Here is a 12,220-nt window from a genome sequence, read left to right as displayed (position 1 = left end):
AGCTCTTCTGGGTCTGCCATCTCCCTCCTACTCAGCAAAGAGTAAGGAAAGGAAGATGGGAAATGGGAGTGGGCCTGGGGCCCTGGTAGAACCTGACAGATGTGGTCTCGCATGTGCACACATGTATACTCACACACACACAAACACAGACTTCTCTCAATGCCCAGGATACCCAAGGCAATCAAGTCCCCTCCATCTGGCATTTGTTATCATGACTCTGTCTTGGGAGAGTAGGCTGGTGCTTATTTGCATGAGTGCTTCTCCCAGACAAGACCAATGTTAGAGTCCCCTCCTCTGGCTGCCAAAACAAGGTAAGGAGACCTATGACAACAAACAGTGCCTTAGCTTTCTCTATTCTGGTTCAGGCCCCATGTGAAAGCAAAGATTGAGATCAATTACACCCCAATCTCTGGCCTACCCTAAGGGAAGAGAAGCTAGAACAGGGGCTCTTAACCTGGAGGGTCTATAACCCTAAGGGACCCATGGAGAGATTTCAGGGAGCCTATGAACTCAGATTGGGGGGGGAAATACATCTTAATTTTCACTAATCTCCCTCTGAAATTTATCATTTCCCTCAATTATTTAAAAACGTTATTCTGAGAAGGGGTCCACTGGATCGATCAGACTGCCCCCCTGGGCTGGAGGGGTTGGCTGTAACTAGGAGAAGAGGCAATCCCTTTGGGAGGAGGGGGTGGGGAAGCTGGAACCCAGTGAAAGCAAGGCTGTGGCCGCGTGGTAGAGAGTTCTGCTTGGCAGAGCCCAGCGAATCCCAGAAGCAGACTCAGCAGCGCTGGGTCAGCTCTTCTGACCCTGTGCTGGGGGTGGGGGGCTGTCTCTGCTCCTTGCTGCCCTCTCCAAGTGCCAGCTTCCTAACCAGAGCAGAGATAACATCTAACCACCTGTCTCCACCCCCACCAATAACTGCTATTTTTTGAGTCCCTTGCCCCTAGGGAACTTCTGGGAGCCCAGCCCTCCCTACTTAAGACTCATTTAGAAAATGCAGTGAAGGGGAGTTAAAAGTTAGAGGCTCGACAAAGAAGGCGAGATGTGTGTCCACATGCCACATGCAGCAGAGTGCCCCCCACCCTGGGGGGAGATAACATGGAGTCAAAGGTTAGAAGACGCCACACAACAGAGACAGGGAATGCAAATGCTCTGGTCCTCACGGCTTATTCTTTCTTTTCTGATACTTTGTCACCATGTCCTGCAAACTGGAAATGGGAAAAAATAAAAAATAAAGACAAGCCAGAGGAAGAGCGAGGACAAATCGACAGTGGAGTCAAGAGGAAATGGAGGCTGGGCAGGAGAGGGTGCAAGGTGCAGCTGCCGCACCCTAGACCTGCCTTTGGATGGGCCAAGGGCACTGGGTTTGCACCTAGGGGATCTGAATTTGAAACTGGGTTCTATCCCTAAATACTCAAGTGTCCTTGGGGAAGCTGCTTTAACCTCCCTGGGCCTCAGTTTCCTCATCTGTCAACTGAGGGGACTGGACTACATGGCCTGTGATCTCATCATAATGCACCTTCTGCCCATGGCCGTGCCCTTCCATTCCTGCCCACACAGGGTGACCTGGCAGGCTGCTGTGGGGCCCTGGCTATCTGGGAAAGAGAGAAGAAGCCTTTCAGGCCATGGAAATGGGAAGCTGGGAGGGATGAGAGAATAGGAGAAGAATTTCTGAGGGGGAAAAACAGCCCAGTGCAAGAGAAGAGGGTGGGCAGCCCCTCGCCCCACAGCGTCCCATCCTCCGGCCTCCCAGATTCCTAAGCCTGAGCCCACAAATCTGTCTCAGCTAAACCGTTCCCTGGGTGGGTTTTATGAGAGGAAATCGCTGGCACAGTAACGAGGCGCCGGGCCCTTAAATCTCTGCTCTCCCTGGACTGGGACAGGCGCCATCGGAAACACAGCTAAACAGGGGAATAACTCATCCTGAGCAGTCTGAGGCCGGGAGGGAGCCGAAGCATGGCAGGATGGGGGAGGGCTGAAAGGATGCTCACCCTGGCAACTTCCCCTCTGCTAGAGGCCATGGAGGACAGAGGAGAGGACGGGGAGTCACACTTGCAGCTGAGTTAAAATCTCAGCTCTGCCCCTGGGAGACCAAGGGCAGGTCACTTTGACCTCGCTGGGCTCTTGGTTTCTCTATCTGTGGAATGGACTAGATGGCCCCAGAGGTGCCTCTGAGCTCTAAGATATGCTCCCACGGTCAGTGAGAGGACAAGGGGCTTCCCAAGGCTCAGCATGGGGGATGAGATAGGGAGAGGCTGACAACTCTGCCTCCCCAGAGGAAGACGGAGGCCGCCCCCGTGGCCCAAGGCTCTGCCTCTCATCCTTGGGTCAGTGCTCTGGCTCCGGCCCCAGGTCCCTCCTACACACCTGTTAATGAGGTCTTCATTGTCATCACTCTCCATTTCATCTTCAATGGCAGCCTGCAGATCCCCGATGCGCTTGAAGGCCAGCTTCAGGTCTGCCTGCAGGCTTTGGTTGGCTGCTTCCAGGCTCTCCAGGTCCATCTCCTAGGGGGGGCACAGCAGCCAACCATTCTGTGGGACAGGATCCCAGCCCCTGGGCTAACACCCCCACCTAACACCATCAATGGTGCAGAACCATTGGCCTAAGGACAATTCAAAGGGCGGCCCTCCTGTATACTTGATGGAATACCTTTTGAAAGATGCTAGGCCACACTTGGGCGTTTGATCACTTCCTCTCCAGGTAGACAACAGCTGACCCCTCCCTCTCCTGAACCTGACTCCGTCCCAGTCAGACTACCCAGACCCTCTTTCTCCCATCCAACAAAACTGGCTTCTCTCAACAGGCTCCCCCACCACACACCCACCCTCTACTTTGTAGGGTCAGTCCCGACCATGTGCAATGTGTAGAAAGCAGGCCTTGGGAAGGTCCCCCAAGGGCCCCTCCAGCTAGGCGGTTGCCATGGTGACAGGGAGGCTGCCACTGAGGCAGCTCTGCCCCAGCAGACTGGACAGTTACCAGCTCGTGCTTCTTGCGGCTGGCCTCGGCCTCCTTTTTGGCCAGCTCTCCCATCTCCTCCTTGGTGTCACGAAGCTGCCGCTGGAGACGCTTGTTTTGCTCTTTCTCCCTGCTCTCCGCGGCACTGCGCTGATCACGCTCCTCTGTCAGCTTCTCCATGTTTTCCTTCAGTCGGCCGGCCAGGTTCTGCGGGGGCAGAGAAAGTGGGCTGAAGGCCAGGAGGGGAGGTGCCCACCTTGGAGGGTCATCACAGGGCCGGACGGGACCCCAAAGGTTCCTCCAAGCTATCCCCCTTCCTCTGTGTAGGTCGGTGCCTAAGCCACCCCCAAATCCTGGCAGTCTTTTCTCACAGCCAGGCAATTGGTTAGTAAGTTGACCATACCTGCTATGTTCCAGGCAGGGCACTAAGTGCTGGGGGTACAAAGGAAGGCAAAAGCAGCACCTGCCCTCAAGGGGCTTACAGTTGAATGGGGGACACAGTATTAAGTAGCCATATAGATACAAGGTATACGCAGAGAGGGGAAGGAACTAGCAGCTGGGGGGCACAGGCACAGAAAGTGGGATTTGAGATGATCCTTGAAGGAAACCCAGGAATACAAGAGAGGAATGAGGATAGAGAGCATTCCAGATATGGGATCCAGTCTATGCAAAGGCCTGGAGGTGGGAAATGAGCGAATGAGAAGGAGGCAGCATGGAGTCAGGGGAGGACAGTGGAAAGAAGGCTTGAGTAGGAGTGCGAGCAGTGAAGGTCTAGCCCTAGCTCTGCCTTTAACTAGTTGTGTGACCTTGAGTAAGTCATGTTCCCTTTTGTAGGCCTTCTTTTCCCCCTCTGTAAAATGGGAAAGGTTGAAAGGTCCCTCCCAGTGCTAATATTCAACTCATTGCTTTTTGAGATAAAAGTGCGACTGAAGGACAGAGCAATGGGAGGAAAATGATGAGGCAGGAGACGGGAGAATTTAAATCCTGCCTCGGCCACTCCCTCACTACCTGTGTGGTCATGGGTGAGTAACGTCACCTTTCTTGGCCCCCAAATCCTCATCTGTGAAATGAGGGGGTGGACAAGATGGCCTCTGAGGTCCCATCTAGCCCCAGAACTGGGCTCTTGAGGCCCACCACTGAAAGGCCAGCGCAAGCCCAGCCCAACTTGGACTCTTAGCTAAAGACCTGCAATTGTCAATGAGGCACAGCAACCCTGCCTTCCCACAGGGGAAGCATCGAAGCCCCGGTTCTGAAGGTCATCTCCCCTAACCCTTGTGCTGAGGGAAGTCAGGGACAAGAACAGGAGGCCATGCTAGGCAGCAAGGACAATACTGGATCTGGCTGAGACAGAGCTAAGATCCTCAGTGAGGCCTTGGGCGGCGGAGAAGGTGGTCTGACATAAGGGGAGGGGGCAGCAGCAGCCAGCCCTCCTCCCACAGAGAGCCTCTCTCCAGCCCTTGTTTGAAAGAGCAAGGGGGCTGGAGCAGAAAGGACTGAATGTGATCCATAGTGAAGAGTCTGGGGTAAAGAGGGGAAGATGGAGGGAAGGGAGAGGGGGAAGAAGGACAAAAGGGAGAGGGAGAGAAGGGGAGAAAGGAGAGAGGGGGAAGGGAGAGAGGGGAAGGAGGGGAAAAAGGAAAGGAAGGAGAAAGAGGGAGGGAAAGAAGGGGAGAAAGGAGAGAGGGGAAGGGTAAAAGGGAAAGAAAGTGGGGAGCAAGGAAATGAGGAAGAAAGAGAGGAGGGGAGAAAGGAGAGAGGAGAAAGAGAGAAAGAAGGAAGAAGGGAGAAGGAAGAAATGGAGATCTGGAGAAAGGTGGAGTAAAGAATGGAGAGGGGGAGAGAAGGGGAAGAACAAGAAGAGAGAGATGGGAGAAAGATAGGGGGAGAGGGAAAGGGAGGGAGTGAGAAAGGAAAAGAGGGAAGAGAAGGAAAAAAGAGGGAGAGAGGAAATGAGAGAAAGAGGAGAGAAGAAAAAGGAGAAGAAAGAAGTAAAGGGAGGAGAATGGAGAGAGGGGGAGGAGGAAGAGATGGGGAAATGGGAGGGGAAGGAGGAGAGAGGGAAGGAAAGGATGGAGAAGGTGAGGAATTAGTAAAAAAAAAACAACAGAAAAGGAGAAAAAGTGGAGGGAGAGAAGAGAAAGGAGGGAAGACAATAGAAAGGGGGAAGAGAAGGGAAGAAGAGAAGATAAGTGAGGAGAAATTAAATGAGAGGGGAGGAGAGAAAGAATGGCGGAGGGGGGAGCGAGGGAGGGGAGCGCAGGGGAGCCGGAGCTGGCCCGGCACAGGGCTGCGGTTGCTGCATATTTATGGCTCTGCTGAGGAGCGGGGTGGGAGGAAGGAGGGGAGATGGATGGGGGAGCAGGGAGGGGGCAGCCAGGAAAACCGGAAGACAAAAAGCAGCGCTGCCTCGGTCCCTGGGCGGCAGGCTGGTGCTGGAGCAGACTATCAAGCAGGTGGGGGTATGGGCCAGGAGCTCCCCCTCCTCCGCTGACTGGGGAGTTCGGGGATGAGTGGGGACAGGGGTGGGGGATGGAGCGGGGAGCCAGCACAACAGCTAGACTGGTCAGTGACCCCCCACTATGGGGCTCCATCCCAAGTAACAAGACCCAAGGGGGGGGCCTCAGAGGGACATTACTGGGGGCTTGCCTCATCTAACTCAGGATCCTTGGCTCTAAGTTTGGGGGGGGGGGGGGGGGGAAGGAGCAGTTACTGATGATTTTTTATCCAGCACTGGCTCCGGAATCAGGGGGCCCCGGTTCAAATCTCACCTCTGACACTTACTACCCATGGGACCTTAGACAAGTCACTTTCCCTCCTCTCTAAGCCTCAGTTTTCTCATCTGTAAAATGGGGCAGTTAGGCTACATGGGTCTCTCAGCTCAAGATCTGTGATCCTATACAGAATCCCAAGATCCTGACTCTGATACTTCCTACCTGCATGACCTTGGGTGAACTTCAGTTTCCTGATCTGTAAACTGAGAGAATTGGATTTGTCTCTGTCTGGGGTCTCTCCAGCTTGAGCTCTATGGTCCCATCCATTCAGGTGACTGTCACCGAGGCCCCTGCCAGGACCCGTGGCCTTGGTGGGCCTTCCTGCTCCCTATCAAAGGGCAGGGCATCGGTCCCTGGCCCACGGAGAAAGCACTCACCTCCAAGCGCTTCACTTGGGTCTTCTCAAACTCCAGACGAGTCTCCAGCTCCCGGATCTTGGCTTCCTGTCGACTCACCAGCGACTTGTCCACCATGGACTGTTCCAGATACTCCACTTGGCTCTGGAGAGCCTGCATCTGGGGGGAAGGGGAGGAGGAGGAGAGGGAGAAATCACTGAGGGCCTTTCCCAGGCCGTGGACGGAGCCCAGGATGGGGAAGGGAGTCAGGGCTGCAGGAGCTTCATCCCAGTGGTGACCGGCCGGGCAAAGAGAAGAGATAGAAAAGGGGGCTCTGGAGGAAGGGCAGGGAGGAGCAGGGCCAGGCCAGAACCTCTCCCACCTGCCTCAGACATTCCATCCGCGGTGCGTATCTCTCTCTACAGAGAGCATTAGGAAAGCTCAGGGCCCAAAGAGAATTCCAGAAAGGAAAGGAGGAAGAACCTCTCCCAAGGCCTGCCAGTGGGCCCAGGAAGGAGCTCAGCAGGCATGCATCCTTCCTCCGGGGCCCTGGGAGCCCTCTCTGGCAGCCCAGGGCTGCCATGTTCTCCCCTCCTCAATACACAGGGATCCCAGCATCCCTTTCGCCAGTAAGCAGAAGGCTCTGGTACCTTCTCCTGAAGCTCCTGCTTCTCCTTGTTGGCCTCTTCCAGCTGAATCTGAAGGTCATTCATTTGGGCCAGGTCCCGGGAAGCCTGGGGAAAGAATGGAGAATGTAAACTCCCAGAGAGCAGGGACTTTGGTGTTTCTGCCTTTCTGTCTCGGGAGGCAGAGCTCTGTCTCTCCAAGCCAGAGCCTGACGCACAGTAGGCACTCAAATAAATGCTTGTGGGATTGTTTATGGAAAGAGGAGCTTGATTCAGAGGCCTGGACAGACAGGCCCTACCCCAAATATCCGAGACATGGCCCAGGACATGCCTTTGATATCTATCAATCAATCGTTATTTATTGATTATTATTTATTAAGCCCATGCTATATGGCAGGCACTACGCTAAGGACAAAGAATGAAGCAATCTCTGCCCTCAAGAAGCTTCCATATTCTAACAGGGGAGACAATATATAAATGAATGCGGAAATGAAAAGAAAATCAATAATTAGACACAAGGCAGCTGGGCAGGGAGGACACCAGCAGCTGGGGGAATCTGCAAAGGCTTCATGCCTGAGTTCAGTCTTGAAGGAAGAACGGCGGTCTATGAGGTGAAGGTAAGGAGGGAGGGCATTCCAGACATGAGGGATGGCCAGTGCAAAGGCAAGGAGCGTGGAGCTGAGAGTCACGCGTGAGAAGCAGAGAGGGGAAAGCCAGTCTGGCTGCCCCGGGAGGCTGGCCAGGCGCACTGGGGCCAGGGCACGCACCAGGGCAGACAGGCAGGGGCCAGTACCTGGGCCACCGCGGCCTTGTGCTTCTTCATGAGCTCGTTCATGTCCTCCTGGTCCTCCTCCAGCCGGCTCTGGACCTCGTTCTTCTCTCGCTGAAGGCGGCTTACCTGCTCCTCCAGCTGGGGAGAGGCAGGAGACAGGACCGTCAGGGCCTAGCCACAGAGGGTGGACCCCAGGGGGCGCATCCGGGTCTCCATCTGAGCTGTCCCTGGGAAAACCGCCCGAGAAGGGCCTCTGTCCAGCTCCTTAGCCACAGCCAGTGTGCAAAGGGCAGGGGACCTGGGTTCAAATCCTGCTTCTGTGCGACCCAGAGCAAGTCCTTGTCTCCTCTTCCCCATTAGACCGTGAACTCCTTAAGAGCAGGGATTATTTTTTGCCTTTTTTTTTTTTTTTTATCCCTGGCACTCAGCACAGTGCCTGACATACAGTAGGAGCTTAATTAATGCTTGCTAAGTGTTGAATGATTTCCTCTTTGAGGCCTCAGTTTCTCCATCTGTATAATGAAAGGTTTAGCCTAGATGGCCTCTGAAGTCTTTCTTTGGTGAAGATCTGTGGATGGGCACTGCTTATAGACAGAGGCTAGGGCAAGGGGAGGGAGCATCCTGCCCACGTCTCCAGGCTGAGCTGCTCCCTCATGCCAGGGTGGGATGGGAATGTCGACTTCCCAGGGCACCGCCCTGCCTTCACATGGAGAAGTCCTAGGGGAAGTCCCCAGAATGAAGGAATGAACGTCTGCACTGAGCAAACAGACCCAAAGGAAAGACTGATCCCTTGTCCCCAAGAAAGCCCGGGGTAAAGTCTTAGCACTTGGGGCTCCCAGAGGCCCCTGAGACCTGAGCTGAGCTCCTTTGGAGACAGATCTGCTTGGATTCCCACCTCCCCCAGGCCAGTCCAGGCCCTGACTGCACCCCCTCCTCCACCCACTCCTGGGGGGAGACAGCCAACAGTGGCACCAGCAAATGAATGAATCTATTAGCCCGTAATTCCAAACCAAAACGACTGCGTTGGCTTCTTCTCTGCCCCATCCATCTTGTTACCGGGCTGTGGGGAGCTGGGGAAAGGCTCCGCCAAGAAATTTATTAACTCGGATTTAAATAAAATGGTAATTCTGTAACAGCCTTTTTTAACGCAATTAGGGAGTTTGAATCACTCACCTGCAAACTGCTGAGGAGCCCAAATGCCATGGGGAGGAATCAGACCTGCGAGATTGGCACCTTTTGATGGCCCCATGGCTGGCAGGGCCGGGTGGGGGGAGCTCTCTCCCTGGCACCCAGCTGTGACTGCCTCGAACCCTCAGCCCCCTCCTAGCGCTGTCCCCAGTCCCCCAGCCCTAAGCAGGTGCCCGTGGTTCAAATCACCATAATGAATTCTCTGTCAATAGGCCGAGAGGGAGGAGAGGAATTAAAAAGAAGACATTAAATAAGGGCTCTAATTACCCAGCGCTTTCCATCAGCAGGCCGGCCTGGGCAGGCGGGGCGGGGGGGAAGAACATCCTTCCCTCTTACTGGCACTTCTGTGAATCTCTGGGCGCCTGTTTACATCACCCGCCACATTAGCTGCCTTTATTTATGACGCTGTGGCTGCGGCCAAGCCCCCCAACACAGGTGATTAAACGGGGAGGTGGGACCTCACCGCGCTCTACCTTCTCTCACCAGCCTGATCCCCAGCCCCTGCATGGGGGCAGAGTGCCCCCCTTGGGGGGCGGAGGCTGGGGTTGGGAAGAGAAGGTGGGACAGCGAGTCTGTTTCAGCAGTCCTGGTCCAAGGCAGAAGGGAAGGGAGCTATTGAACGACAGAAGCTGGTGGAAAGGTCCCTAGCTCTGACATCAGAGGGCCTGGATTCAAATCCCAACTCTGATGACCTATAGGTGACCTTGCTCTGTCTGACTTGATGGGCTCTGAGACCCCTTCTGGCCAGAAATATATGAGGGATGATTCTCAGAGCTTGGAGGAGGAAATGAGGACAGGGAGAGGCCTGGGAAGCTGCTGGACTTTGGAGTCAAGAGACTTGATATGGAATTCCATCTCTGAATTTACTCCCTGTCCTGGACACGTCACATCACCTCCCCTGGCCTGTTTCCTTAACTGTAAAATGAAAGGAGATTTGCACCTTCTAGATTTATAACCGTGGACAAAACACTCACTCGGCCTCCAGGGAGGAGGGCGGTGGATGGAGAGTTTCTGAAGGGTGGGGTCCAAAAGCTGTGACCCCGATGCCCCACCAGGGCTTCATTTTCTCTGTCCCCGAGTCCTTACCCCCGTCTTGGCTTTAGAGATGTCATCAATCTGGAGATGAAGGTCTTCAATTTCTACTTCCATGGCCTTCCTTGCCTTCACAGCTGCCGCGCAGGTGAACTCTGACTCTTCTAGCTAGAAAAAGGGCCCCCCACCCAGGGACAGATGGTCAGAGACCCCGCCCTAGGCGTCAGGGCAGGCAGGTGGGGCACTGGGTAGAGGCTGGGCCTGGAGTCAGGAAGACCCGAGGCCAAATCCAAGCCAGAAGGCCGGACCACTTCCAAACCTACCCACGTGTGCTTCTGGCTTCCTCCCTCTGTATCTCATTGATTTTCTTATTTATCATCTATCTTTCTATGTGTCTATTATTGATGTATGTATCTACCTATTGATTTTCCTATAGATCATTTATCTTCCCATCCATCTTCCATGGATCCCTGTACACCTACAGATGCTTTTATGCAGCTATCAATCTTTCTACAGATTATGTATCGATAAAGATACTCACTAGCTCTGTGACCCTGAGCAAGTCACTTTTACCTGTGCCTGCCTCAGTCTCCTCATCTGCAAAATGGACATCATAACAGCACCTACCTCTCAGGATTGTTGTAGGATTCAATGAGATAATAATTATGAAGCTCTTAGCACGATGTCTGGTAGACAGTAAGTGCTATATAAATGTTAGCTGTTGCTATGGTTACTACGACTACCACCACCAAGACTGTGCGGGCACCTCCTAAAGGAACATACGGAATGTTTCCCTTTTTTCTTTTTCTCGACTTTGCATCCCTAGCACAGTGCCTGGTGGACATAGTAGGCGCTCAAAAAATGCTTGTTAAATAAATGTATGCTAGATAGATCTGGTAATTTTTTTTTTATGATAGGTTTTGAAATCTAGCAGGGAGGAGGGTGAGATTGGAGACTTAAAGCTGGCGGGGTTGTAGAGGGAATTGGCCTCCCCACCCCTGAAAGTCTGTAATTCTGATTCTATGATTCTATGGACCAAACAGGGACCGTTATGTATAGGTTGGGGTGTCACTCCGGCTGCCTCTTGGGGGGGCTGAAGCTGGGGGGACTCTGTCTTTCCTTTCCCAGTGGATCAAGCTCAAGAATGACAGAAGAGCCAATGGCAGTTTAATTTAACAAATAAACTCCTAGCAGCAGCGTGGTGGGCAGAGCATGACCAGCAGGACCCTGGGGGCCTGGGTTTGAATCCTGACTCTTGGGCACTTCCCACTTGTGTGACCTTCCTGGGCCTCACTATTTCCTCAGGTGGGGCTAAACGAGATAGTTTCTAACACCCTCCAGCTTTGCATGCCTGGGGCTAACACCGGGCATCTCTCAGAAGTACCTGATTCTTGAGCTGGGCGATTTCCCTCTTGCTGGGTGCGTTGTTCTTCAGGTGATCCAGCATGATCTGGGCGTCCGCCAGCAGGGCCTTGGTCCGCTTCAGGTCCTTCCGCAGGCGCTTCTCAGACTCCAAGTCCCGCTGACTCACCTGCGTGAACATGGGCTGTGAGGCCTTGCTGACTACCTCCCCACCATTCCCAAATTTTATTCCCACCACTTTAAGAGAGGCCCCAATCTCGTTCACTTCACTCTCCAGGCTTCTCACCAGCTGCCTTCCGACCCTGGAGAAACCCCACCCTGTGGCCCCACACTCCTGACTGGTGACCCCTGACCTGGTCACTTTTCAGTAGATGGGCCAGTCACGATCCGCTCCATTCTCACTCACCAGCTGGCGCTCCCCTTCTCCCCCTCCCAGCTCCCTTTTATGGGCTGCCTTTTCCCATTAGAGGGGAAGGTCCTTGAGTGGGGCCTGCCTTGTTAGCCTGTATGCACATCCTCAGTGGGCCTCAGTTATAGCTCAGTGCCTGGTACATAGGGACAGTTTAACAAATGCTATCTCTGTCTATCAATCTGTGGAACTATCCTCTGTGTGTGTTATCTGTTTTCCCAGTTATCTGTCTATTGCTTTCTCTTTCTCCAGTTCTATCCATCCAACCATCTTATCTATTTATCTCTTTCTCTATATCTCTGTCTACCTACCATCTATCTTCCTATCTATGTATCTGTTGCTCTATCCTTCCCTCCCTCCTTCCCTGCCTCTCTCTTTTCCTGTATATCTATCCATCTACCCATCTCTCTCTCTTCTGTCTCTCTTCCTCTCTTCCTCCCTCTCCTTCTCTCTCCCTCTCTCTCTGTCTCTCCCTCCCTCTCCTTCTTACTCCCTCTCTCTCTGTCTCTCCCTCCCTCTCCTTCTTACTCCCTCTCCCTGTCTCTGTCCTTCTCTCTCTGTCTCCTCTCTCCCTCCCTCCCTCTCTCTCCCCCCTTTGTCTCTCCCTGTCCTTTATCTCTCTCTCTGTGTCTCCCTGTCCTCTCTCTCTGTCTCTCCTCTGTCTCTCCCTGTCCTCTATCTCTCTCTGTCTCCTTCTCTATCTCTCCCTGTCCTCTCTCTCTGTCTCTCTGTCTCCTTCTCTCTCTGTCTCTCCTCTGTCTCTC

The 12,220-nt window shown here is 53.7% G+C and overlaps 1 protein-coding gene across 9 annotated transcripts in view; it reads right to left on the bottom strand.

Moving 5' to 3' along the window:
- MYO18A (myosin XVIIIA) overlaps positions 1-12,220 on the bottom strand; it is a 151,764-nt gene that overhangs the window by 15,522 nt on the left and 124,022 nt on the right. For 7 of the 9 annotated variants that reach the window (XM_069089762.1, XM_069089770.1, XM_069089763.1 and 4 more), the window contains 8 exons: positions 11,070-11,216; positions 9,740-9,853; positions 7,487-7,603; positions 6,718-6,801; positions 6,110-6,247; positions 2,983-3,168; positions 2,371-2,510; positions 1,167-1,211 (listed from right to left, as the gene is read on the bottom strand). In XM_069089762.1, coding sequence (XP_068945863.1) covers positions 1,167-1,211; positions 2,371-2,510; positions 2,983-3,168; positions 6,110-6,247; positions 6,718-6,801; positions 7,487-7,603; positions 9,740-9,853; positions 11,070-11,216 — 971 coding nt within the window. The remainder of the gene's footprint in view (positions 1-1,166; positions 1,212-2,370; positions 2,511-2,982; positions 3,169-6,109; positions 6,248-6,717; positions 6,802-7,486; positions 7,604-9,739; positions 9,854-11,069; positions 11,217-12,220) is intronic. The other 2 variants (XM_069089767.1, XM_069089771.1) reach the window with 1 other exon arrangement.

The sequence above is a fragment of the Petaurus breviceps genome, unplaced genomic scaffold (assembly GCF_028583685.1).
Source record: "Petaurus breviceps papuanus isolate PSGF00001 unplaced genomic scaffold, PetGlider_PUasm1.0 186, whole genome shotgun sequence".
In the NCBI taxonomy this organism is placed as follows: Eukaryota; Metazoa; Chordata; class Mammalia; order Diprotodontia; family Petauridae; genus Petaurus; species Petaurus breviceps.
The sequence above is the reverse complement of the archived record's forward strand: the minus strand, read 5'-3'. Positions and strand labels throughout refer to the sequence as shown.